This window comes from Halichondria panicea, chromosome 6 (assembly GCF_963675165.1).
Source record: "Halichondria panicea chromosome 6, odHalPani1.1, whole genome shotgun sequence".
Classification (NCBI taxonomy): Eukaryota; Metazoa; Porifera; class Demospongiae; order Suberitida; family Halichondriidae; genus Halichondria; species Halichondria panicea.
Window position 1 is genome coordinate 1,027,919 of NC_087382.1, and position 26,623 is coordinate 1,054,541.

Here is a 26,623-nt window from a genome sequence, read left to right on the forward strand (position 1 = left end):
ACACACACACACAAACACACTACCGTATACCTCACTTGCGCATGCGCACCGAGGCATAATAATAGGCGATTTGAAAAGAATAATAGGCAATTTGAAAAGAATAATAAGCTGTTAACTTGAGCATAAAATAATGCATAATAGGTAATATCTCGAGCATATAATCTACCAACCCCTACATACGGCACAGAAAGCTAGTGAAGCGCATGCATATACATTCTCCAAAAGGTTTACCTCCAACCACACCTCCCTTTCCGTACCCACCCCCTGATGCGCAACACACCCGTGTTTTGTGGTTGGGAAGTTGGCACTTACAATGTACGGGCTGCAATGGCTTTTTCAAAGTATGCAAAACAAGCCATAACCGGAGAATGAAGTAATCAATGTCAAAATCTAGCTAAATTATAGAAGCTATTACTTGTAGCAACTGTCGAGCAGATAGAGTACTTAAGCATATACATGCACACACTATACCGTATGCCTATGGCGCACGCGAGCACTGAGGCATAGCATTTAGTTTAAAAGCTCTATTATATATTCGTGTGTATGTAGGAGCAATGTATATGCACTAAATACTTACGGTCAGGTCATTCCTCCGGGAATTTTTATTCAGCTCCTTGATGGTCTCTGTAATGCTATCTGTTCCTATGGAAATGATCACCATATCATCATTTTCCATTTCAAGCACAGGAGTATTAAAATCCACTTTGAGCACAGGAGTATCATTTTCCACTTTGAGCACAGGAGTATCATTTTCCACTTCGAGCACAGGAGTAGTGTCCATTTTGCCCTGGGTTAAATCAAAATTATGTTAAACTTACCTTATTCTTATAATTATGCTCAAAATACAGAACCATATGACTTACCTGTATGGGTTCTATCTTCACTGTCACACCAGTCTCGTTTATCATGTTTTCGGGGAGAATTCTGCAAAAATGTATGTACATGCAGTTTAAAATCAGCTGTAGCCACAAACATCACTATAATTATGTATACACCTTAATTACTATTCAGCACGAGGGATGTGCAGCTAATACAACTACTTTTTTGAACTTTGGCCAGCCCTGCCCTTCCCAAAATCCTGGCTGCGCCACTGGAAACCACCAGAGGAGTTATACGGTAGTATGTATGAGCATGGCCCTTGGAAGCTGGCTACAAGCAGCAGGTAACAGGAGCTATAAAATTAAAGTAGACTAGAGGTAGCCTTGAGACCAGCCGTTCGTTATCTGAAAGTATGCCTGGTCAAGTTCCAATGTAGAACTCGTTTAGCTGAGTCAGCGAGTGGTTAGGCTTGAGTAGTTGTGAACATGATTGCAGTAACTGCAAACACAACAATACTATAGCTAGCTGCACGTTACTGTAAGCATTATAATGATATTCACAGGAAAGCATGATTGTTGCGGGTAATTACCGGTCCAAAAAATTCCTGGACTACATTAGCCTCGATCCCAGGCCGCACTTCCCGCTAGGGAAGTGGGCCTGGTATCGACTGCTTGCGCATGCGCTAATATCCCCCGGTATCTGGGGGCTTTGGATAACATCGTTTATGCTCAGTAAAACTATGACATCACAACGAAAGGAAGTGGATTGAAGGAAGTAGATAGAAAGTTCGATTGAAGGTTTCTAGCCCATCGGATAGCATTCTCTGATAGCTACCCTTAGCCTGCTATGTTAACAAAAGACTCACAGCCTGCAACAGTGTGGATGACGATCGTCTGAAAGGAGTGACGGCTGATAAGAGCCTATATGGACAGGCCACGCCCATTTAACACTAACTTTGGTGAAAGTCTACTATACTACTGCTACTGATTCTATCAGAAGAAAATAGCAGTACAACAAACCTACACAGCTCTGTTTCTAGCTAGCTAGCTATATAGCTCTGTGTATGACTTTTAGAATATTTTCTCTGATGTATCCAGTATTATAGAAATATTTACGGGTAAAAAAATCCAATATTATAGTATTATAGAAATATTTACGGGAAAAAATCCAATAATTTGGCGCATGCGCAAGCAGTCGATAGCAGGCCTTCTTTCAAAGGCCGGTGAAGGAGGCTAGGACTACATTAGAACTTGACCAGACGTTCTTTAAGATAACGAACGGATGGTCTCGAGGCTAGACTATAGAGGTATGCAGAACTTTTGAGAACTGAGTTTTAGTAGTGCATGAGACATGCATGCACTGTGGACTATGATCACAGGAAAGTATGCATGGTGGCCGACAGGGTCACCTGCCTCCGCCACGCCCATTATTTATTAATGTGTGTCGAAGTCCCTCTGGGGCCACGCCCACCTTAGCAGCCGTTCTTTCCAGCTTCTGAGCTTTATCACTAAGACAGCTAGCTCTAGCAGAACTGCAGAGGACTCAGGAGACTTAGCTAGCTGTATAGGTATAGCTAATAATTTTTAAAATGTGGGCGTGGCCCCACTCACATGAAACTGGCGGAGGTGATGGCGGTGGTGGCAGCAATTTACTGCTGCCATCACTCCGCCACAGTGTTTTATGCTGGTCGTATGAGTGTGAGGCCACGCCCACACACAATTTAGAGCTAATAGTAGCCTCGATTCAAGGCTGATTAAAATACGGCCTGGTACCTATCGCAGGGGTAATAGTGCGCATGCGCTTCAAATTACCCAGAATATGGGTAATCGTACTACGAACGTAAAACCTTAGTAAATTATACCGGAAATTAGTCCGTTTACTAAGAATATGCCGTTCCGTAATACTTTATCTCTATGACTGAGTTCTGTGAAGCTGTGGTTTTTGCTGTCTATTGCATTGGTCTAGAAGGCTTGAACACTAGTTTTAAGACAGAAGAGGCTCTCATCTATATCTAGGATGGTCCTATATATAGCTGGGTTGTCTTCGCAAGTTTGAGGCACCATACACTTTCCATAGCCTGTACAGATCCAAGGTAAGACATCCTGACCATACAACCGTCATAAAGGTAGATGAGAGCCTCTTCTGGCTTCAGACTAGTGTGAAAGCCTTCTGGAACAACGCAATAGAGAGCTAAGCTGATGTACAAAGATAGAAAATAGATGAGAGAAAGAAAAAAAGGGGATTCCCCAGATTCTGGAGAATAAACTAACGCATGCACACTATCACCATGCAATAGGTACCAGGCCGTATTTTAATCGGCCTGGAATTGAGTCTAGTTTAATAGCTATTCTTATAACTCTCCTGAGTCTCTGACTTCCTCTGCTAGAGCTAGCTATCCCAGAGTGACAAAGCTCAGAAGCTGGAAAGAACGGCTGCTAAGATGGGCGTGGCCCCACAGGGACTTCGACACACATTAATAAATTATGGGCGTAGCGGAGGAGGAGGCGGGTGACCCTGTTGGCCACCATAGGAAAGTCAGCAAGGAATTCGAAGCCTATTATGGAGTCTTGAAAATACGGCTCCGGGTTATAATAATTATAACCCGGAGCCGGCCGGCCGTATTTTCAATTATTTGAACTGGATATTAAAGCAAAGAAGCAAAGAGCAAGAACTACAATCATATTCTACTTTAGTAGTCATTTTCCATTTTTCCTGGTACCACGGAATCACTTTACTGTAAATACGTGCCTCGAATAAAGGGTGTGTGTTAGCTAGCTAGCCAACGTGCAAGTTCAACAACAAAGCTTTAGCATAAAAAAATCTGCCACTATTTGCGTGAAGGCGATATAAAGTATCCACGCTGTAAACGCAGCGCTATGGCATCTAGATATAAGCAGACTCAGATGTCAAATCTGTCTTTAAACTAAGCTTAAATTAAAGCCAAAAAAGCAGTTTGTCAAGTATTGTTATGCCCCGGTAGCTCTGTCTACACTTCTGCTATGACGTTTGCTGTAGTCTAACCTAAACTGGTGTTTCAATGACTGTGTTTCCTGATGTTCAAACTTTCTACGTTTCTCAGCCTATCTTGCATTTTAAGGCACTGGCTTGAACATTTCTGTGCTTACAATCAGCTTGCTACGTTTATAGCCTTTCTAAGGGCTGATATCTTCACATCTCGTTATTCCAGACCATGCACGCAGCCTATAACCACTTCCTGGGTTGACCCTGACCATACTCTGGTGATCGCCCTATGTTGTACTAGATTTACAGTATATAGTGCTTTGACGTGGGACCACAATGAACACTAAAAATATGTGCATATGCATTCTCTAGGCTCAAAATACGAACTCATAGCATGCATGATCGTCAAGTTTAAAATCGCCAAATATAGTTCAATTCAACTGCCTCATTCGCCAAATTAACCAGCTATACGGGTATAATGATCATAAATTGAGTGTGGGGGTATAGTTTATAGGACAAGCATTCCATACGTATTTCCTAGCAGTGTGTTGATGAGGGTGCTCTTTCCTGCATTATGGAGTCCAAAGACACTAATCAGCACACTCTTTTGAGAGAAAACCTCGTTAATATCACACACTTCCTGCTGTGTGTCTTTACTCAGCAATGGCTCTCCTGAGATATATACCTTAGCATCTATTAGTGACTTGAGTAGGTCCTGCGCCATCTATATATAATATTATATTCCAGCACTATTATTATAGTATCGAATCAGTAGCTTGAATTCACACATGCCTACAACAAAGTATTGACTTGATAATAAGGGTGCGGCATATACAAATAATTATGGTCAGGCTCTGTTTTTTCAGGCAACTTAACAGGTTTATATGCTAAACTTCAAAACTAACCTTGCATGAAGGCATTGGTCCAGGATCAGACATATGCTTAATGTCTTCTGTTGCAGAAGTTTCTCTAGAAACGTCGTTTTCTAGAGAAAGATGTATCGAAGATAAAAAAAACAGTGAAATCCGATAAACGGGCAATAATTTCAAAAGGTTAACATTTTTAACATTACAGCAGTGTTGCTTCTTCTAGCTCTGTATCAAATAAACAGTTTAAGAAGGCCTCCCAGACAGCTAGAGCTGCCAGCTAGGAAGAGTGGTGGACTCTCGTAGATCATTAGTGAATAACTTCCTGAGTGTCGAGTTAAAGCTTATTAAAGGCTTTCAGGAGTAATCATTAGCTACTTTATCTTCAGCAATGGCTTCCTGTCGAACATAAAGGTAAGATTTGGTAGCAGAAGACTTGCCTGGTCCATAATATGGACCAGGCATTATAACCATAGCCTCATCAGGGGACCCACAGGAACACATCATGCTTTTCCTATAACATCTGTAGCCTTATAGTGTAGGTGTCGTTAAGTAGAGACTTGGTTTGATACAATAAAGGGCGTAAGAAACTCAGTTATCTTTGCACAATATTAATACTTCTATGTAACGGACTGCAACTTTAGAATACAAAATAGTATACGGTTTAATTACTGACAGTATCCACAAATACACGGATTACCCCTTTTTGGAGTAATGTACGCGCATGCGCATACAAGGTATACCAGACCGCCTTTCTCTTCGCGGCCTGGAATCGAGGCTATTACATAATCTGTGCATTTTAGCTCATTTTGCTGGTATTATAAATACTGCTCAAGTTGTGAAATTAATGTTATTCATAGCGTTTCTAATTAGTACTCTCAGAGATAATTGGAAAATGCAATGAATTGAGATTCCAATTATCTGCGAGTACACATTTTGCGATTTTACTCTCATTCGCAGAAATAGCAGAAATTATAATGCTTGTGAAAATATGTAAGGCATACAGATATTCTCCCCAGCTAAAAATAACTTCCCTATTTAATATCTATACATGGCATCATTGTAGCTATAATTATTATAGTCTATATATATCTATTGTTGAACTGTTTTAGATGCAAATTATGGGTAGAAGTGGCACTGATATAGCTAGATCATGATCAAATACTTAACATATAGGCTATTGTAAGTGCACAGAGAACAAAATCAGCTAATTGCACAGCTGCATGAAGTTGCATTTCTCGTACTAAAGGAGTCATTGGTCAGGTATTTGCCAAAATGAGCCTGAGCAAATTCCAATCACGCCCAGATGCAATCACAATACCAGGTCTAGTAGGCGACCTAGTATTATTTTAGAAAGAACTCAGCCTGGGGAGGAGCTACCCTATTCTAATTAGAACCAACTGCTCATAAGAAGTACAAAGTTCAGTGTCTTCTAGCAGACGACTACTGGCCTAGTTCTCGGTTTCTGTTGACTCAAAACATTAATTTTAACTACCCACGATTCCAGTGTTTCGAGGGCGGTCGGAATCGACACCCCCTGAAAAATAACGTTTTGAGTCCATTCATTCAACATTGCATTTTTATTCTAACTTTTGCCTGTTTTGACAATAATTTGGAACAATTTGGTAAACTGCATAATGTTTTTGCTAGCCTCCATCGCAGTCTCTCCTTTTTCTGTTCTTTGTCACACTCACAATAGTAGACAATAAAGGAACAAAGAAAGAAAGAAAGAAAAGGAGAGCCTGCCTTGCTATGTCACCTATAACGAACGGTGGCACAGTGAAAATGAATGTCGGTCGTGAGTAGATGGGTGCATAGAGCCTGGCAGGCTACAAAGCCCCAGGCCGGATGCCTACGCATTGAAGACTTTCACCTAAAGCTGCAGCATTACTGAGCTAGCCAGTGGCGGATCCAGGAAAAAGGTTCCAAACTAGCGCTGGAACTAAAAGTTGTGTACAGTGAGCATTTTTTTGGGAGTTATGCTCACTTCCGGTCACACATTTTGCATAAGACTAGGCAAAAATCCCCAGGGGAAGTCCCATAACAGGCTTGCGTAGAACTAGCTGGCTGCTTACGAACAGTCGGCTAGCACTATAGAGCCTAAGTATAGGATATACCACACCTAAGAGGAGGATATGCACCCATATATCCTCCGGTCCGCTACCGTGGCTACTCTGAGGCATAGCCGAGGGGTATATGTAACCATGGTAGAGGAGGATATTATGGATGCATATCCTCCGAGTAGGTATGGTATATCTGACTTATACCAACGTGACTGTAGCTGACTATAGAAAGACCTCCCCTAGCAATAATTCAATCCACGATGCAGACTGCACTGAAAAAGAGCAAGACTAATGCAGGATTTTGCAGCTGTCAAAGAGCTAGTTAAGCAGTACGTCGACTCCTACAGAGCCTCCTTGGTCCAAGCGACGTCCCTTACTGGAGTTGCAAGCTCTTCTTGGACACAATGTGTCTAAACCACGCCCATGCATGGACCCATGGAGGCTTATAGCCATCTTGTTGGAGAGCAGTTTCCGTGTTTCTGCCGTTGCTTGGAGTCTTAGTATATACCGTGGTGTTAATCAGGTCTCCTTTCTCTTTACTTAATTTTTGAAAAAATAAATTGAAAACTGCATGTGCATACCTGGGGCTGTATGTATATATCCTAAAGCTGTTGATCAATTAGTGGTGACGTATTTATAAGTGTGGTAATAACTATTGAGTGACTTTAAATACTCTTTTAGCAGTTGATACATCAAAACAACATGCAGAATTAAATTACAATAGCTACAAAAAGCTAGCTGCATATAATAATAGCTAGACTGAAAGGGGGGATCCGTGCCACGCACTTTAGTGCTCTATCTTAAATTATGAGTTGGATGTAATTATGCCTCATTTTGTGCATGCGCAAGCGGAAGTATATAGTAATGTTTTCTTCTTGAATATCTATATTTGTGGATTTGCAAACTAAACTTTGTTCTCGAGTTACAGTTACTTTGAAGGACTCGTGTGTAGCAAAATCTGTTTACATAACTTATAGCTAATAATACTACCTATAGTATAGGTACTGTATTTACTTGATTAAACGCCCGGGCATTTATTTCAGATCGAAGTCTTTAGAGGGGGCGTTTAAACGAGGAGGGCGTTTAATCCAGGAGGGCATTTATTGTTATGTCTACTCAAAACTCTTGCACAGCAGCAGTTAATGTGCTCTTCTTGGGCTGCTGTCTCAGCTTAAATCTATTTCTCAGCTTAAATTTTAAGTCTTAGGAGTGCCCTCTGTGTCAGTATCTCTCTCTCTGCCATCAATGCATCATAAAAAGTATTATTATTTTATGCTGCTTGCAACTGGGTTCCATGTGCTATTTCAGCTCCACCCACAGTGCCACGCCCCATACATGGGCGATTATTTAAGATGGGCGTTTATTGACAAAGACAGAGCTTTTACCCTGGGCATTTAAACAAGATGGGCGTTTATTCAAGGAGGGCGTTTAATCAAGTAAATACGGTATATAGCTAGCTAGCTCTGTATGAGAGGTGAATAGTGCCAAAACAAAACAAGTTATAGGAAGCGGCGGTGTTTATTTGGTGGCAGTGGCTTAACATAAGGGTGACGGCAGTGCAGGGCCGTAGACAGCGGAGGGGGGGCAGGGGGAGCAGTTGCCCTCCCTGGCATTCTCAAATTATTGATCTGCACATGCCCAATGAGATGTGGGCAGGGCTATCTGATGGCATGCTGACTGCTGAGAATAAGTTATGACCTTTTGTTTAGGTAAAATTCTGAGCTCCACTGGCCTCTGGGAAGCAGGAGCACCTTCCTAGTTCAAGCTACCTTGTTTTAGTTACTCTAAGTTGGTGCCACAGCAAGTTGGAAGTTGCCATACTCAGGGGATATGAAATAACAGTCGACCAGTAAAATTTTCAGCTGTTATTTTGCCACCCCTGCAAACCTAAGCTATCTACGGCCCTGCAGTGTGTTTAGTGGTGGCGGCTTAGCCTCGAATAATATATATTAAGACGGCCGTGCACGAATATAGGTGAGGTTAGAAGCACCTGACCTTAGCTAATAGAGAATCAGAGGGTGCTCCTGTGATAGCCTCGAGACCATGCATGAGCGGCATGATATCAGGTCAGCGCTAGAGCAACTGTCTGTAAGTATGTCATACTACGGTACTCTTTCAACCGCATTTTAAGTGAGTGCGTAGATGTATAGTAGTTAATTAGTATCAGCATACGCACACTATGGTTTGTATCTCAAGCCCACATTCATGGCTAACAGTTTACACAACTACAAGTGTTAGTGACGTATTCAGTACTAGATGTAAAATTGAATGTGCATGCATGGGAGTTGCATACTCCTTGCAGCAATGTAGACTAAAAGAAGGTTGTCACAATCTGCTTTTAGTTTACATTGCATGCTGTATGAGACGGGAGCAGTGAGACTAACAAATTTTTATCTGGTTCCTTTACATCGATCAACTCGACTGCGCCTCGTGGTTATCATGCAGATTACTCTCGCGTCTAATACCACTTGAGGCCATAATTATACACTATATAGGCCAAAAGTTTAACTATAATATAACGAGTGTTGCAAGCGTGCGCTTGCTAATGCCTCTCGCCATGTTATGCTTTCGCTCAAAGTGTTATAGTAGTTTCTATAATGAATTTTATATTTAAAGTTAGCTTATCTATAATTATAAACTCACTGAGAAGAAAAGACTTATTTACATGCATCTATTGTTGTTATCTACTGTATTAGCTATGTGGCTTACCAGTACCTCAAGAAAGAAGAAAATTGATTCTACCAGGGTCTGGAGTTCAGTGTATCTATCATAACTGAAAAGAAAAGACGTGTGTACATGCATATTGTTATCTATAATTTATTGTTATTATTATTGTTATATGGTAGTGCATATTGTTATCTATAATTATTGTTATAATTATTGTTATAATTATTGTTATAATTATGGTAGTGTGCATATTGTTATCTATAATTATTGTTATCTATATTGTTATATGGTATGTGTTTTGTGGCTTACCAGGCCCTCAAGAAAAATATGATTCTGCCAGGAGAATCTGGATCTGGATCTTGGATATTATTTTCTCACATGTGGGGAATGAGCGTGCATGCGCATACATCCACAGGAATAATTAAAGGGTGTGTCCAAAGAGATCAATTTCACAAATGGCTACAAGAGCTAGCTAGCTGTTTTAACAGATATTTTCTGACTCTTGTAGCTAATAAAAGCTAGCGCTTTAGTGCAAGGCTAACTTATATGTTGAATAGAAAGTTTGTGCGAACAGATGATGCTATGAAAGATTCTGAAGAGACTGCAACAGCCTTCAATGTGAGTCAAACTAGCCATAACTCGAGAAAGAAGCTTTAGTTTGCAAATCCACGAATCAAAATCCAAGAGAACATGGCTATATAAGCCTATAGAAGCTGTTAGTTTTCGTCGCATTGCAACCGTTGAGCAGTTAGAGCTGGAACAGATACACACACACACACAGTTAGCTTTACCATATCCCTCATGCGGCTATACGCCTCGAGGCATAATTAGTGCAAGGCTAACTCATTATGTTGAATAGAAAGTTTGTGCAAACGGATGATGCTATATGAAGAGACTGCAACAGCCTTCAATGTGAGTTAAACTAGCCATAACTCAAGAAAGAAGCTTTAGTTTGCTAATCCAAGAATCAAAATCCAAGAGAACGTGGCTATAGAAGCCTATAGAAGCTGTTAGTTTTCGTCGCATTGCAACCTTTGGAGCAGTTACAGCTGGAATACACACACACACACACACACACACACATGCAGTCAGCTTTACCGTATCCCTCGTGCGGCTACGCCTTCAAGGCATAATTATGATCATGGCATTTCGTAACTGAACAACAACTGAAAGATTAAGGTTACTGTCTGGTTTCCATGCATGCAGTAAAAATGGCTGCCATAAAATAGCAACATTTGGTTTATGCTCCATGCATGCTAGGTAGTTGCATGCTTTCTCATGCATTTAGAAAATTAATTTACCATCTGGCTTCACATCAGTAGGATTGTCTTCACCTGTACATGACTGTACATGATCTCTCTCGATGGTCTTGGCTATGCGAACGTGGCCCACAGTAGGATTGCACAAAGCTTCCACCATAGATTCCCAGCTTCTCTCCCAACCTTTCAACCACTCCAACAGACCCTCACGATAACAGTCATCAGGATTGTCTTGCCATTTCGTACCTATGCTGTCGATAGTAGCCGAGGATATGTTAAGAGCTAGCAAAATATTTCGCCACTTGGTTCGAGCGTCAAACGTAACTCTGTACACTTTTGCTAGATCAGCATCTGTGAGATAGTCAGACATCTTGTCTGGGATGTGTAGAATAGAGAGAAGCATGCAATAGTTATAATAGTTATGCAAATTAAAGGTGCTGCATGTATAGCTATATATACAGTAGAATCTCGCTATTCCGGCTCTCTGAAGTACGGCCACCTCGATATACCGGCCATTTGGCTTGGCACGGAATGCTAGCTATATGTTTACTGCACAAAACTCACCCTGAAGTAGTACGGCCACTCGCTATTCCGTTTACCGGCCAGTGCTGTCTGTTCCCAAACAAGGTTTCTATTACGGCCGGATATAACGTTTTGGGTGTGGTTTAGCAGAATGATTCATTGTCCTTCATTATCCTCGAGACAAGAACCCCAAAAGATTCGAGGTAAGGTCGTTTTAAGCCGCGGCTATTTTCTGAGATACAGCCACCTATTCTATGATTATTAGGGTTATGGTTAGGCCTTGCTCAGCATAATTTTGAGACTAATAGGTGCTGTGGAGCATTGAGCATTATGCCAGCCTAATAGTAAAAAATATTAGCCTATTTAGGCAATTTTTAGTAGAAAGTATGAGCTATATGGAAGCACTATTAACGCTAATACTTAGTATATACGTGTATGGAAGGTGTACGTAGTAGATCAGTTAACTCTTTTCTAAGATTTCTTTCACCAATATAGTTCCTTAGAAGATTATGTAGAAGCGTCTGTGATGTTGCAGTATAATTCTCTTTGATGATTTTTATTGGGTAATTATTAAAGACTAATTGGTAAGAATTAGGTACAATGCATGAGACTTGGAGATTAGACTAATAGGCAAAATTTTGAGCATAATTAGGCAAGGCCTTTAATCGTGTGTTGAGGCTAGGCAAGGCCTAGATACAGTATGGTTAAGGTTAGGGCAGAGGTTAGGGTACCCTTATCTAGGGTAGGAGTAGGGGAAATCCATGGTTTTCCCCTCACACCAGATAAGGTGTGTGTTGGCCACTGCACAATCTTCATGATCAGTTTAGGTTTCAGTCCTTCTGTGCTTTTAATTTGTAACCACATAATACTGCATGAGATGAATGAAGACTGAGTGGCGTATATAGGAAGGGGGCAGCCAGCACTGGCCATGCAGTATACGGAATAGCGAGTGGCCGTACTTCAGGTCGAGTTTTGTGCAGTAAACATAAAGCTAGCATTCCGTGCCAAACCAAATGGCGGGTATATCGAGGTGGCCGCACTTCAGAGAGCCGGAATAGCGAGAGTCTACTGTAACCCCCTACTAATGCCCCTATATACTGCTCGTATGTCAGGGGTGGGGCTTGACATTGACAGGTGCATTGTAGAACGAAGCTGATCGAGCTTTATAATAATACTCTGACTCTTTAATTAGTGGTATAGGTATAGTATCGTGTGCCATCAGTGGTGCTAGCACATTGTGGTCATTGTCTCTAGAGAGCTTTTGATGTTCTTGATAGCTGCTCGTGTATTTCGAGGGTTAGAATCAATGGTGCATGCCTAGTTGTTTAGTTGTTATATATAGGCCATGAAACTTGCGTGAAAGTTGCTGTAGTTGATCTTTGGTATAGACTTAGCCTCGAGTTTTATTGCATTTCTTTCAGCCAAGTTCTGTCTCTTGCTCAAATTTGTTAGCCCCTCGCAATGTGGGTATGTCTTCTTTTCCAGTAGCCAATTTTTTACACAGCCTTTGCAAAAAAGTTGTCCACAACATTCCATCAATACTGGGTCGGTTAGAATGTTAGTGCAAATAGTGCACTAATGATTTTCGAGTACTTTGTCTACAAACTCGTAATTAGCTGGAATTATCCTAGCCATTGCTCTAAATAGTATATCGAACAGCTATTCTTTCTTCTCTATGCTACTATATAGCTGCATCAGCCATGCATGTATATACACTGATTGGCTGTTCACCTTTAGTCTGCATGTGGTTGGGCAAAGCTCGAAGTAATGACTTTCAATGTTTCTATTTTATCGGAATAGCATGTACACGTACACATACATACATTACTGTGATTGCACTCATTACAGTGATTACATACGTTACGGTGATTACACATGCACATTACGGTGATACACACTCCTTACTGCATGTGATTACAGTGATTACAACCTTGTGTAGCATGAAACCATGCTGCAGTAATTGGCAGGGCTGTTATCCAGCTTGAGGTACCTTTCTCTGAGCATATATTCCAACCGTTTTCTTCAGATTGTTTCATTTAGCTCACTTGCTGTCCTGGATTCCATCTGTCGGCGGAATTTTTTAGCATTGTTCCTCAGTCTGGCTTGCTCCTGCTTCATTGTAGGTTCGTACTATATCAGATTGGTCAAGTATCAGGCTGACTAGTGGTGCTGAGATTGACACGCTCGTCATCGTAGAGAAAGAGGTGTATGAAGTAGATTCATTCTATTTAGTACCCACGTGCATGTCTGGGCACCGTTTTATTTTTATTTTTAAGGTCCTGAACTGCGTAAGCGTATTGTGGTCGTTATTAAATGTCACTCACTTTATGAGGTTATAGGTACTTAGAAAAAATTTGCATATTCAAGCTTTGAAGTGGCCACTGCTAATGAGGTGTCTATCCAACTAAGAAACCTGCTAGCAGGTCACTATCTGAGTTAGTGACCTGCTAGCAGGTTTCTAACTAGTACCCACAGGTTTCTAACTAAAACCACAGATGCATGAATATAATTAAAATCAGACAGATTACAATCATTTTTAAGCACAAAATTAATTAGAAGACAAATTGATTGTTATATTAGTTCCACCAGAAATAGAAATAGTAGGCAGCATGGTCTTCTGAGCAGTTTCGGTTTCTTTGCTTTTCTGAACAGGTTCAGCAGGTCATTGATAGAGGTGCTGAATGCGTTTTCTCCAGCTAGTAGCGCTTTATTTCTTGACATAGCCCAGTCAATCCATAACTTGACAGCCCATTGTGTACAACTCTTAGTTTTTTGCGGAATGCTGCTTTTCTTAATACTATCAATATATTTTTGTTTTTTTGGGGAAGCGTAACGAGAAACTGTAGCTGTAGTAGAGACAGCAGTGACAGCAGTGGTGGAAGTAGTACCAGTAGTGGAGTCAAAGCTTGCAGTTTGAGAATTGGTTATAGCAGCATCAATTAAATAGTCGACTTGAGTGAGCAAATCATCACTTATCGGAGGGAAATCCAATAGATTTTCTTCAAATTGGTTCAAATACTCGTCAGTTTGTTGCGTTGACAGGGCCTTGTAGGGATCGCCCATTTGGGAGCTGGTTACTTGTATTCCACCAACGATACGGTCATCTGGTTCATCAAAAACTGACTCCCAATTAAGTCTGATGGGGTGCTCTGCTCTCCAACTACAAAAGGTACATCCAGGACCAGTACAGTCGTGGTACATTGAGCTAAAATCTTTGGGCTCTCTAAATTTGAAAGACATCTCTTTTTACTAGCTTGAAACTCTCTTTTTTGCATGAAACTAATCTCATTAAACCTTAAAAATGCATTTTCTAAGCGAGATAGACCATGTGTAGTACGGCTTCTTAGCTGGATAGTAACCCTCGGGAGTGGTTAGTGGCTTCTGCAAGCCACTACACTCCCTCAGGTTTACTATCCAGCTAAGAAACCTACTACACATGGTCTAACTAATACATATCTTTATACTTTTATTGTAATGCTATCGTGATGCATATACCATTATGCACACACTGTAAAAACAAGTGGGTTGTTTCAACACTGACACGCGTGTCATTTGATTGTCCCTCCAAATGACATGCTACACGTATGTCAAATTGAAGGTGTGTCGATTTGACCCACTTCTAGCTGGTCATTTTGGCACGTGTTATTAATCATTCCAATTAACGCCATTTCAATAATAAACAATAATGACGAGTCTATAGTAACTGAAAATTAAACAGAAGTGTTTGCAAAACTTGCATGCATGCATCCATTCCAATTATAAGTGTTTACTATACAGTCCTTTAGTCCTTTGAACTTGTACTTCACACCTAAAATAATGGTGAAAAAATATTATAAGTTGTGAACGCATTGTATGAAATTACATACCTATTTCGGACCAGTATTAAGATTCAGACAGCTAGCTCACTTGAAGGGTGGTTAAGATAGCCTACCTGCAGAATAATAACTCTGAATAATTATGCTGATGACAATAATAAGTACACTCAAATTTGTGTAAATGCCTTGACAACAGCTAGAAAAAAGAATCAGACCTCACAAATAAATGTTAGAGCAGTTTGAGGATAGTGTTAAGAGGGCCTACATGTAGAATAATAGCATACAAATCCAATGTGTGTATGTGTTGTGGTGGTAAAACTTGTATGTATTAAATAGCTCAGTATAACAAATTAAATTGATAGGAAACATACCTTTGAGCCCTCTGTTTCGTACACTATCACAATCAAAGGAGTCTGCCATTGTTGAGAAAGGAGAATTACTGACTCATCAGCCAAAAAAACAAGTAGAGTCTATCAATTCACACGCGTGCTATAATGGCACATCTCTTTTTACAGTGCATGCTATAAATATGTTACGTTTACATTTCCTGTACTATGTTCTGTTTATAATGAATGACCTAATGACACAGAAGTGTTTATTTGTGCACTGTTACTACAGCATTCTCATATGATGGATCGTGTACATTCCTTTGTTGATTAGCGTCTCTCGGCCTGTTTACTGTCTTGTAGCACTGATTGTTTTCACAAAAGAACTGTTCACCATCAAATGCAATATCATCAATGTACTCGTATTCATTGTCTTCATTCTCAGCACCTGTACTTGTAGCGTTAACGAACTGCTGCTCTGAAATCACTTCATACAATGAACTTTCTTGTGGAGGGGATGTCTGTTCAGTGTTTTCAAAACTGGCTTCATTTGTTTGCACTCTATGAAGCTCCCGTAGTGTTCGACTTAGTGTTTCACCCTTCATTCTGATCCTCCGATGACAAAAGTGCAAACAAATTATGATGCCAATTGCAAGTATAATTCCCACAAAAAGTGGAATAACCAAATAGTTCACATCTGTAACAAGAGTTTTTTAGTTGCATGTAAGAACTTATGCAATTAAAATACCTTTGTCATGCTCCATTTTGTACCCTCCGCTACCTTGCTCTAGGCTCTTTGTATATATTCTTTACGTCGGTTCCATATAGGGCACTACTTCATTTACGTCAGCAAACTTTCTGTAGTATTTTCCTATGTTAACGAAGCTTTCAATATAGTCAATAATGAGTAATCATGATAATGTAGGCAACTGCCTATGACTGACTACAAACAAAGATTAAATACACCAAACAATCAGGAAACAAAACACAGGATATGAATCACCTGAGCTAATTATTCAATCAATTTTACCTATTATTAATTCACTTTCCTTCCCTACAAATTATAAAATCGGGGAATACATAGAACTGCCCTCGGTAGTACAAATCCAATACACCCTTGATATCTATGGTACAACTATTACATGTTCTCATTCAAGTTTAATGGTCTAGCATTTTGTGTAACTATAGGCAGCTAGGCATCATTCATTCTAATCCTCGAAACACACAAGCGCAGCTATAAAGAACATCAACAGCTTTCTTAGCCTAGGTCTAGGGACAATGACCACAATGCTAGCACCAGGTGACACAAGATACTATACCTACCACTAGTTAAAGAATCACAGTACACAGCTCGATCAGCTTCCTTCTACATCAAGCCTGGCTATAAAATGTACGTGGACATTTTTGTTGGAGATAATTGCACTGTATACTTGGAGAAAGGTAAACACGGCCACCAAGTAGAGTGGCCCATTCCTGAAATGGAAGTTGAACTTAGTGATACAGAGAATACACTCCTGTATTTTTTTTCTATGCATGCTGCAAATTCAATGTAAAATGTCACGAGACGCTACTTCCGTTTCCAATCCCTCTACCTCTTTAATCTATGCATGGTTACATGTATAGATATATCACATGGCCTTTGACTATATATGTTATAGTGAGCATTGCATGCTGTCAGGTATATAGCTATACACCCATCTATAGCCTTCATTCTTGCGAGATTAAGTGGTTGAGGACTTCTATGTTTCTTAAAGTGACGTCATAATTATAATTATGATTATACTTGACCAATAATTATTACATAATATAGATTACTATGATGGATCTAAAAACACAATTTTTCTTCTGACATCAACGTACTTGGGACACTTGACAATGTTCTTCTTTGTGAACCTCAAAGTGCCGAATTCTTTCAATGTTTTGTTTTCTAATAGACCCCTGACAATTGGGGAGCAGTCAGTGATCACAGTCCTGAGGTGGAACACCTCTAGAGTTGTGTTCTCACCTAACATATCACCAATAGCATCGGCGTCCTCAGTAGAGAGTCCAGAAATATTATAAGGTGTTATTATGAGGTATAGGTGCTCAAGTGATTTGTTTATGCTCAATGCTTTAAAAATGGGTAGTAGTTTTGACTTTCTAACAGTAGCATAATCAATACTTTTTTAGACATGTATTAACTTGCAGTCCTTGCAGTAAACCACTCGTTACAGCACTTTTATGATAACGATGTTTTAGTATCAATACTTCGAGATTTTTGTCATTCCGAAGATACTGACCAATTGCAGTGTCAAAAAATAAATCATTGTAACATACCAGCTCAAGTTTTTTAATAGAAGGCGATTGAAAACTTCAAACTTCAGAGGTACATATATGGTTGGGATAGAACAAAGTTAGTGATTGCAAGCGATGGTGGGTATGTAAACCATCTGTGATGCTGACGATTCGATCATTTGAGAAACGAACAAATCTGAAGGCGTCCTCAATGCCCCCACTATGTTCGTTAATGCTGATATCGAGTTCTTTAAGTAGCGGACAATCGAATACAGTCCTATAAAACGTCTTAGATTGTCTGTGGTACAACTGGTTGCAAAAATTAGGGAGAGAATATTTCAGGTATTGTATGCTTAGTTTCCAGTGTTTTATGATTGAAACAAGCTTTTTAGCGGTTGACAATGCAACAAAAACACCGTCTACAAGATTTGGTTTTTGGTCTCTGTGGAATTCAAGAGGAAATGGATATTCTGTCAGAGAAGGTGGCAAAATTTTCTTGTATTTCTTCAACTCTTTTACATTCAATCCCACAGAAATACAGTTACTGATTAGCTTATCAACAGGATGAAATCTATAGTCTACTTCTATTCCATATTTAAAGTACGTTACAAGCAAATGTATGACTAGCCTCGATCCCAGGCCGAGTTTTCGCTTTTATAACGGTTAGGCGAACCAGTTGTTCGCCTAACCGTTATAAAAGCGAAAACTCGGCCTGGGATCGAGGCTAATGTATGACCAACACTTCAATGGAGGAATGTGCTATAAAATCAAACAACAACTCTTCATCAGCTGGTGATACTAGAGTACACTTCAAGGTAGTCAAGCAATGCTTTGACTTCAAAATATGAAGTATTTGCTTTACAATTTCTCTTGAGAGGCCGAAATCAATTTCTACAACACTTAAGTTTGGAGATAGTTGAATAGCGTCAATTGCTATTGGAAAGTTAGCCATATTATGTGGAGATAGTTGAACCTCAGCCACTTTGATGAGTGTGAAACTTTCTAATTTGGGTAGTATCCTATCAATGAGTGTATGCCAAGCAGGAAGAGTAGTCACAGCGGTACATGTAGACGTTTTCATATGTGTTGTGGGGCCTGGCCAGCAAAGCTGGCCCTGGCCAAAGGCCAGGAGGCCCCTAAACCAAAGTATTTTGCTTGGATCTTTGGGATCCTTAAGCAAAATACATTCTGGGTGGCTTCAGATCAGCCTCCAGACAGTGTGGAGTGCTCACTTCCTGGAACTTCCACCTAACTAGTAAAACTACATTAAATCTGCAGCCAGCTAATTTTGAATTGCTGGCAGCAGTAGCTAGTTAGAAGTAGGTAATAATGAGCTCAGTTGTAATCAATAATGATTAATACAGTAGTTACAATGCAGCATTATTAGTTCTGTTCAGTTAGTTAAAAATGTTATCATCCACCTCTGGAGAGCTGGCTTTAAACTCCTGAGCAGCAGATGGCTTCTTAGTAGAAGAGCATGCAGCATCAAACATAGATGCTAAGCCACTGTTAGCTGTAGATGCAGCAGAGGTAAACCTTCTGTAGTGAGCTGCTATCTGCTCACTGATCTCCAGCACATTCTCCTCCCAAAACATACTCTCAATGATAGGTGCTCCAGAGCAGCAATACTTCTTAAATGCAAGAGCAGCATCCTTCTTAGAAGTATCATTAGAAGAACTATAGACATAATCCCAGCCTGGCATGATCACATTAAGATCACCTCTGAGTTTAGCCCTCCTGATAGGATACATAGACATGAGAGTAAGCACAGTGAATGGAATCTTCTGAACTCCATGAGCAACTGTAGAGACAGTCTTAGTCTGAGCACCTACACCCCAGGTGTATCTTCTACCAAAAGGCCTTTCATTAAAAGGTGTATCACTCTCACAGAAGGCTGATTGGTGGCCTTCAAGTATCTGAGCCAGCTCATCAGGAGAACAGGTAGCAGCTTTAGCTACTACAACAGAGAAGTACTTTGCTCCAGGCATAATGAGAGTTCAACAGCAGAAATATTAATGTAGTATCAATATGCAAAATGCAGCTTATTATATACAAACTTAAGGATAAGTTATAGTTCATAAAGTTAAGTGTTATATGATTGTTCCATCAGCTTCACACATAGGAAAAGCATATCACTATCACTATCACAGGATGTATCACTTTCACTAACATCAGCAGCAAGTACAGGATCAACAGGAGGGCAATACACAGGTATCTCAGGAGCATCAGCAGGCAGTATAATAGTAGGATCACCTTGAAAATGGCTGATACACTTCTCATATATCTGATCATATGAAAGGCCAGAACACATAACAATCTTCAATCTTCTCATGATAGCTGCTTTTGCTGGTGCAAGCTCAGTAGGCCACCACTGCCTAGGATGGATGTTTGATGTAAACACCATGCTCTTAAAGCAAGCCAGAATACTGCTCCCCTTCACTTGCAGAGATATGGGCTCACCATCACAGCATACCTTAAATGTGCTGAGATCCATACTCCTAGAATCAAACTCCTCTTAGAGAGAAAGACTGTGAGCATGTTTTCATACCTTCCACTAGTGTGGATGTATCAAATTCATCGATTTCATCTAACGAGGACACGTTACTTAGAATTACTTTGAAATCAGCAGAAGCTATAATGTAACCAAGTGCAATTAAGTATTCAATTCTCCCACTAGCATTTCGCCTTAACTCATACAACACATTGTTGTACATGTACTTCATAACTTGTGTATTTTGGCTTTCATAGATCCATAAAATTTGATCTTCTGAGAATGTGCACTTTATTTCGGCTTTTGAAGATCCTTCCTCATAGCACATGTAAGGATTCGGAAAGACACACTGTGTCCATGGGTCACTCAGTTTAGTCAATCCAGCTAAAAACAATAGAATCATCTTATAGGATTCATCACCAGCCTTTGTTTCAAACAAGATTAACTGCTCGCGTGGGGTGATATTCTTACAAATGTAAAATGCAGCGAGGAACTCTTGAAGAGTTAGATGAAGGAAATTGTAAGATGGAGAACAGTTTCTTGGTCTATGTAAAGGATGTACACTGTTCATGAATCCGAGTGTAGTGCTAGCATCAAGAATATTATCCTTGAAGAAAACCAACTGTTGCTTTTCTTTTGTTATTCCATTGTATGCGATTTGGCAGAGCTTATCAAAATATAACTGAAGTGATGAAGGTAACTCACTAAGCTCACCATTCCAACCACTCTCTAAGTGCATTGGATTGTCATGTACGTATCTCTCAATCAAAACCTCAGAGTATTTGGTGTATAGCTCGGTTGTTGTGTTAGGAAAAACACTATTCTTCTTCTCGTGGCTGTTTATATAGACTTCAACTGCAATTCTGGCATGAAGAGGGTTATACATTGCACTAGAGATACGTGGATTAGAGTTAATGTATTCACACAATTCTGTTGGAACCCCATCTTTAATCATTAGATCAATGTACTCTTGAATTTGTTTGGAGGAAAAACCTAAGATTTCGATTAACTGATCAATTCTTGAGCTACAAGAAGGAGGTAGATCACACACAGCCCAGGGCCTAGTGGTAACAAGCACAGTACTGCCTGGAAGAACACGTCCAGTTATTAGCTTCCTGAAGATGGACTCTTTTTCTCTAAGAGATTGCGGTAACTCATCCAAGCCTTCTAAAATGAATAGTATACCCTGTCCATGATTCTGAGTAACAGCATCAACAACACTAGGAACACATGCATCTTCACATTGAAATAGGTCAGTTAGGTGTTTAGCAGATTGAGTGTCTTCATCTCGAAGTCGGAGAAGTACAACGAGCGAGTACTTAGTCCAAAGTTCACCATTAGCCCACCGTCTGCACATTTCCCACGACAAAGTTGTTTTACCAACTCCTGGGGCCCCTTTAATCAGCACTAGTTTTGGGAATTTGCCCTCTACTTTGGAAGCTATCTGGTCCATTGTGATTCTCTCTCTAGGAAAACTATCCAGCTTGCCCTCGACTATTAGTGACCAAGACCCTTCGATTTTCTTTCTCGATAAATGTTTACTTATATACATCCGCACATACTAGGTTAACAAAATGTTTAACGCATTCGAGAGGATATTTGTCATCAACAGGAAGGGATCTTGTATCGTAAATACTAGTTAAATATAATCGATAATTTCGTATTGCTTCATCTGGTTGAATTGTGTGACGATTACCAAATATCGGTTCTACAATAAAGTAATAGTATAACAAAGACAAGAAGTTTATTAAACCTGGCCCTCTGCATGAATGACGGGAGAAATTTCTGAATGGGATAGTGATATACCCTCTGGGCCCAAATTCACTTTCTGACTACATTATAAGGATTACATTTCTTAAACAAAATAGCCTTTCACCGTGCTCCCTGGCAAATTGAATCCACTAATAAAAGCATTTCACTCACTAGTTGGTCCAGAGTTTGTTGTACACAATTTTGCACAGGAGCTATGCAGGGGGGCGAGGAGGGATTGGGGGTGTGGAGGTGGCCCAGGAAAAGTGCTGCAATCTGAAAATTACAACGCCATTGTCATGATCACCGTACAAATGCTGGTATTGTATATTCTGTATTCTGTATTCTGTAGTTAATAGCACCCTTTCGAGTGCTCTACGGAAATTATTGGCCCTCCGCCAAGTTGTTATAATTTTATGTATTATTTTGTATAATTTTCGAACCTCTGCTCGGCTAATAATTTCCGTAGAGTACGAGCATAAACAGTATACACGTAACTGGTTTGTAGTTGGCTGCCACTTGGCAGTAGCATTTGCAGCTCTTTTCTCACTGCAGCTACCAATAGCTAGCACTCTAGTGTAGAGCTATCTCACTCTTCAATTTATGCTGCTATGTAGAACAGCAACTTCCTACAAACAAATTTTCCCACCCCAGATTCTGAAGAGACTGCAAAAAGCAGCTAGCTAGTGCTGAATGAAAGTATGTGGCAGCAATGATAGCTGAAAGTCTAGCTCTATCGTTAGCCAGGAGCCCATAAAGAGAAGGAGCGGCTGACTATGGGGATCACGTTTTGTAAGTGGTTATGACCGCATTTCTATATATGCAGAGTCACTTAAGTGGTTGAATCCCTACACGTGTTATATGCAATGCAGGGCTGCAGTTTGCAAGCACTTAGTCGCTTCCATACAAGAAAGTGCGGTTTCACGGGCAATTACGAAACGTGATCCCCCGAGTATACGTTGAAGTTAGCCGCTCCTTCTTTTTATGGGCTCCTGCGTTAGCCTATAGACCAAATGGCCGCATAGCTATAATACCTTGCATGTGGGCGTCATATATAAGCACTGTGGTAGCCTCGTCCCTATAGGCCAAAAATTGTCTCTAAAATAGTGCTATATAGGTAGCCAACTATTCTTCTTCCTTTTGTTCTTTTAGAGACAAATCGGCCTGGGAATGAGACAAGCACTGTGGTTGCTTCATGTAGCACTGTGGTTGGTTTCATATAGCACTGACTCAGTATGGTTGGTTTCAGATAGCTGTGGTTGTTTTCATATGGCACTGTGGTTGTCATAGCACTGTATGGTGGCATAGTTTTCATATGATCTCTATGAATGGCTTCCATACTATAAACGGTAATACATTATAGCATTATGGATAACTAACCAACTATAGGTATATAAAATGAGCAGAAATGAGCTCTGTCACTGTCTTGTTGATGAAGAAAAGAGAATAAGAGCAGGTAAATAGCAGTTACTGCCATTTGCATGCACTTATACGCAATAATTAGTGGGTGTGGTTTTACTTTGCGGTGGCGCAAGAACCCTGTTGCCTTCTTCCCGTCTAATTACGCCCCTGATCATGGTATGCATATACCTGTACAATCCTTCTCTATAGCCTCAGCGACATCATTCTGTCCAACTGTTGGTGCTCTGAGACTCAGACATATTTCAGAATAAGTGAGAGGACCATTTTCCATGCGAGCAGCTATCATTTCACGTAGACAAGTTTGGTTCTTATCTCGATGATCGTTTTTTATATTCATGAGGGTGTTATAACTTAATCCCAGGGCGAGTCCCAAATCCAACCAATTTCTAGCGGCATTTATCAGTTTATCATAAACAAACTGTATATCACTGAGAGTCAGAATTGAACCTACAAAAAAAGTAATATATAGCATACACATTTTTTACACGCGCATGCATGCTCTATAAAATAACTGACAACAGCAAGTTTTTATTATAGGTGACACCAGCTTACCAAGCGTTGGTCCAGGATTTGCTTCAACATCTCCTGACTGTAACAGCAAGCAGAATATCAGTAACAGTATACACAGACTGATCGAGAGTGGGGGGCAACATCAGTCGATTAGTGCTCTGAACTCTCACTTGGAACTTGGTCGGCTTTTCTTGAGTCTCAAAAACTAGAAAGTAGACATTAAAAAATTATAGTGGAAGGAAATCTATTTGATTACCTGAAGAAGTGCAAAAGTGATCTTCAATTGTTTCCGAGGGTTCCATCTCACCAAGCAGGAAATAATGAGTGAGTAGCAGGTGATAAACACAGCTGACAGAATGAGAACGGCCAGGGCACTTCCCTTCCATCCCAGCTGACAAGGAAACACTCCAGTCCAACTCAAGTCAACTACAGGGCAATCAAGATGTGGGGGAGGAGCTGTGTAGGGAAGTTGTAAAAATTAATTCCTCTGCTGTTGTGACAACACAGTTGTGGTTATGATTCCGTGAATACCACGCAATACACTAATGCATGGCTGTTATAAACGAACTTTTCACAGTACGGGGCGTGCATGTGCTTGTAAATAGTTAGCCTATATAAATATGCTTGGTAGCTATGCCAGTCAGATCCTTGATGTGCTTTGTTGGTCCAATGGAATGATGGAACGTTGTTTTTGCAATCTAGACCTAGTTTCTTGAATTGTTACATTAATGATCTTTACTGTAAAAGGTCCAAGCGCGGCCTGGACCCAAGACTACCTTGTTCTGGTGAAGTTCTTCTACTGAGCAGCTCCCATTGAAACTGGGTCAGGAATACCGAGTCAAACTGGGTCAGGGGTGGTCACTAAGTGTCCCCTTTTCCAGGGAGAATGCATCAAATCATAGATAAACGAATAGAATTATTAATTAGTCTATGATACAACTCTTTATAATTAAACTTTTTACACACGTCTCACCGTTACTGCTAACTTCCTAACTAAGTATATACTATACACAGTTGACAAGATCAATCAGTTCCAGTGCATTAGCTATACATAATGCAGCTATACTCAGCATTGCAGATGAAACTGTGACGTTTTCCCCTGAGCCTCCTTTGACAAGCTGTCCCTTATGAAGTGTCCATCGGGGCATTTTGCAAAGGCAATAAAGTTCTTTTGACAGCCAGGATAAGGATCCGTGAGAATGTCAGTAGATACAGTTCCAGAGCAGCTGGTCTTTCCTTCACACAGACTCTTGACCCACTTAGTGCTAGTGTATTCAACTTTGGAGTCGGGACCATCATTTGTACAAGTTGCACCATAATAGGCGAACCGGACAGTCATACCTACACCAGATAAAGGGAAGGTATAATAATTATAATTATGTATCCAGATAATCCATTGCTACTTTGATCGAACAATTAGTCGGCAGAACCATGTTAATTATTATTGATAGAGTTTTAATTAGCAGCGCAATTATTATGGTTAACAGTGTCTTCATCAACATTTATGTCTTGCACTCAAACGAATGTATATAGCTAGATCTATATAATTATGACAGTTTTTAATTGACATGAATAGCTGCATATGGGCCATTTTATTGAAGCAGAGCATTCTTCAGCTGATAATTCTGTGTGCCCTTTCTCGGTATAGACAAATAGTTAGCTAAGTGATACTAGACAGGCTAGATCTAAATAGAAACAGGTTCTATTCCGCTATATGCAATTGAAATACTGTAGCTAAACTATAGCAAGCATTCATGCAAATTGACTTCACTATTGCTGTGCCAACAATTCTTAGATAGAGAGCAAAGTGAGTACAAAATGGCTGCAAGAGCACAAAATACAGTGATGGAGGCCCTGGGTGGGGCTCACATGAACAAAGGGAGGAAATGTTTAACAATAGTGAGGCTAAATGCTAGAGTCCAAAAGTACAACTTAACAGCAGCAAATTATGGTTTAAATTGTAGTAAATATTACGTAATAAGGTATAATATGTATGCACCAACATACCGCCGGCCAAGACCAAGTGGTCTTACAAATTAAATGGTGTGCATCAGTCATTGTTCCTCATTCGGTAGAAGCAATGCTAGCTTCGTCACAGGGCGAGTATATGTTCCGGTAGCAGTTCTAACAGTGGCTACGCGTACCAAATTATCTTTTCCAGGGTGTACTTTGACGACTCTGGCTAGTGGCCATTTAGTGGGTATGGGTGAATTCTCATGGATGAGAACCAAATCGCCAGTTTCTATGTTTCTGGTGGGGTGACGCCATTTCGTGAATCGTCCAATTTGAGTAACGTACTCTGAGGACCATCGGTTCCAAAAATGCCGTAACAATGATTTGCAAAGTTGCCAACGCTTTAGGAGAGAAATTGATCGGCTTGAGGGGGTCGTTTCTGGCAGAGCAGTGAGAGGTTTGCCGATAATGAAGTGACCAGGAGTGAGTGCTTCTATACCATCATCGTCATTCACGAGGGAAGCAAGAGGTCGGCTGTTGAGACAAGACTCAATCTGGGCTAACAGAGTAGACAGCTCTTCATAAGTTAGTTTCACTTCACCCAAAACTCGTCTTAAGTGGGTCTTTGTTGATTTGACGGCGGCTTCCCAGATTCCACCAAAGTGAGGTGCGCGCTAAGGGATGAATTTCCATGTCACTCCTTTGTCAGAAAGGTAGCGGTTGACTTCGTCTTGAGTGGATTGGTTCTGGAGGAATTGGTAGAGTTCCCTGATCTCTCTGGCAGCTCCGGTGAAGTTTGTGCCGTTGTCGCTCCATACAAGTGAGGGGAGGCCACGCCGAGCAATGAAGCGTTTGAAACAAGCAATGAATGCCTCAGATGTTAGGTCAGTCACCAACTCCAGGTGGACTGCCATGTCGAGGAACTC

The 26,623-nt window shown here is 40.4% G+C and overlaps 2 protein-coding genes and 1 long non-coding RNA gene across 4 annotated transcripts in view; all 3 read right to left on the reverse strand.

The window, feature by feature from the left end:
* LOC135337711 (uncharacterized) overlaps positions 1-11,328 on the reverse strand; it is a 28,776-nt gene extending 17,448 nt beyond the window's left edge. For both annotated transcript variants that reach the window (XM_064533664.1, XM_064533663.1), the window contains exons 1-6: positions 11,200-11,328; positions 10,678-11,010; positions 4,686-4,765; positions 4,311-4,504; positions 864-924; positions 578-787 (exon numbers count right to left, since the gene is read on the reverse strand). In XM_064533664.1, the coding sequence (XP_064389734.1) occupies positions 578-787; positions 864-924; positions 4,311-4,504; positions 4,686-4,765; positions 10,678-11,005 (873 nt within the window). In that variant the 5' untranslated portion in view covers positions 11,006-11,010; positions 11,200-11,328. The remainder of the gene's footprint in view (positions 1-577; positions 788-863; positions 925-4,310; positions 4,505-4,685; positions 4,766-10,677; positions 11,011-11,199) is intronic.
* Positions 11,329-14,834: 3,506 nt separating this feature from the next.
* On the reverse strand, positions 14,835-16,611 carry LOC135337734 (uncharacterized). The gene is made up of 4 exons (XR_010395278.1): positions 16,047-16,611; positions 15,344-15,995; positions 15,024-15,088; positions 14,835-14,965 (listed from the first exon to the last, which is right to left on the reverse strand). It is a non-coding gene; the product is annotated as an uncharacterized LOC135337734 (long non-coding RNA).
* Positions 16,612-19,036: 2,425 nt separating this feature from the next.
* LOC135337736 (NACHT, LRR and PYD domains-containing protein 10-like) lies at positions 19,037-24,202 on the reverse strand. The gene is made up of 5 exons (XM_064533688.1): positions 24,001-24,202; positions 23,787-23,949; positions 23,403-23,681; positions 21,987-22,088; positions 19,037-21,771 (listed from the first exon to the last, which is right to left on the reverse strand). The coding sequence occupies exon 5, from the start codon at positions 21,613-21,615 to the stop codon at positions 20,077-20,079; it is 1,539 nt and encodes a 512-aa protein (XP_064389758.1). The 5' UTR covers positions 21,616-21,771; positions 21,987-22,088; positions 23,403-23,681; positions 23,787-23,949; positions 24,001-24,202; the 3' UTR covers positions 19,037-20,076.
* Between the last annotated feature and the right edge of the window lie 2,421 nt (positions 24,203-26,623).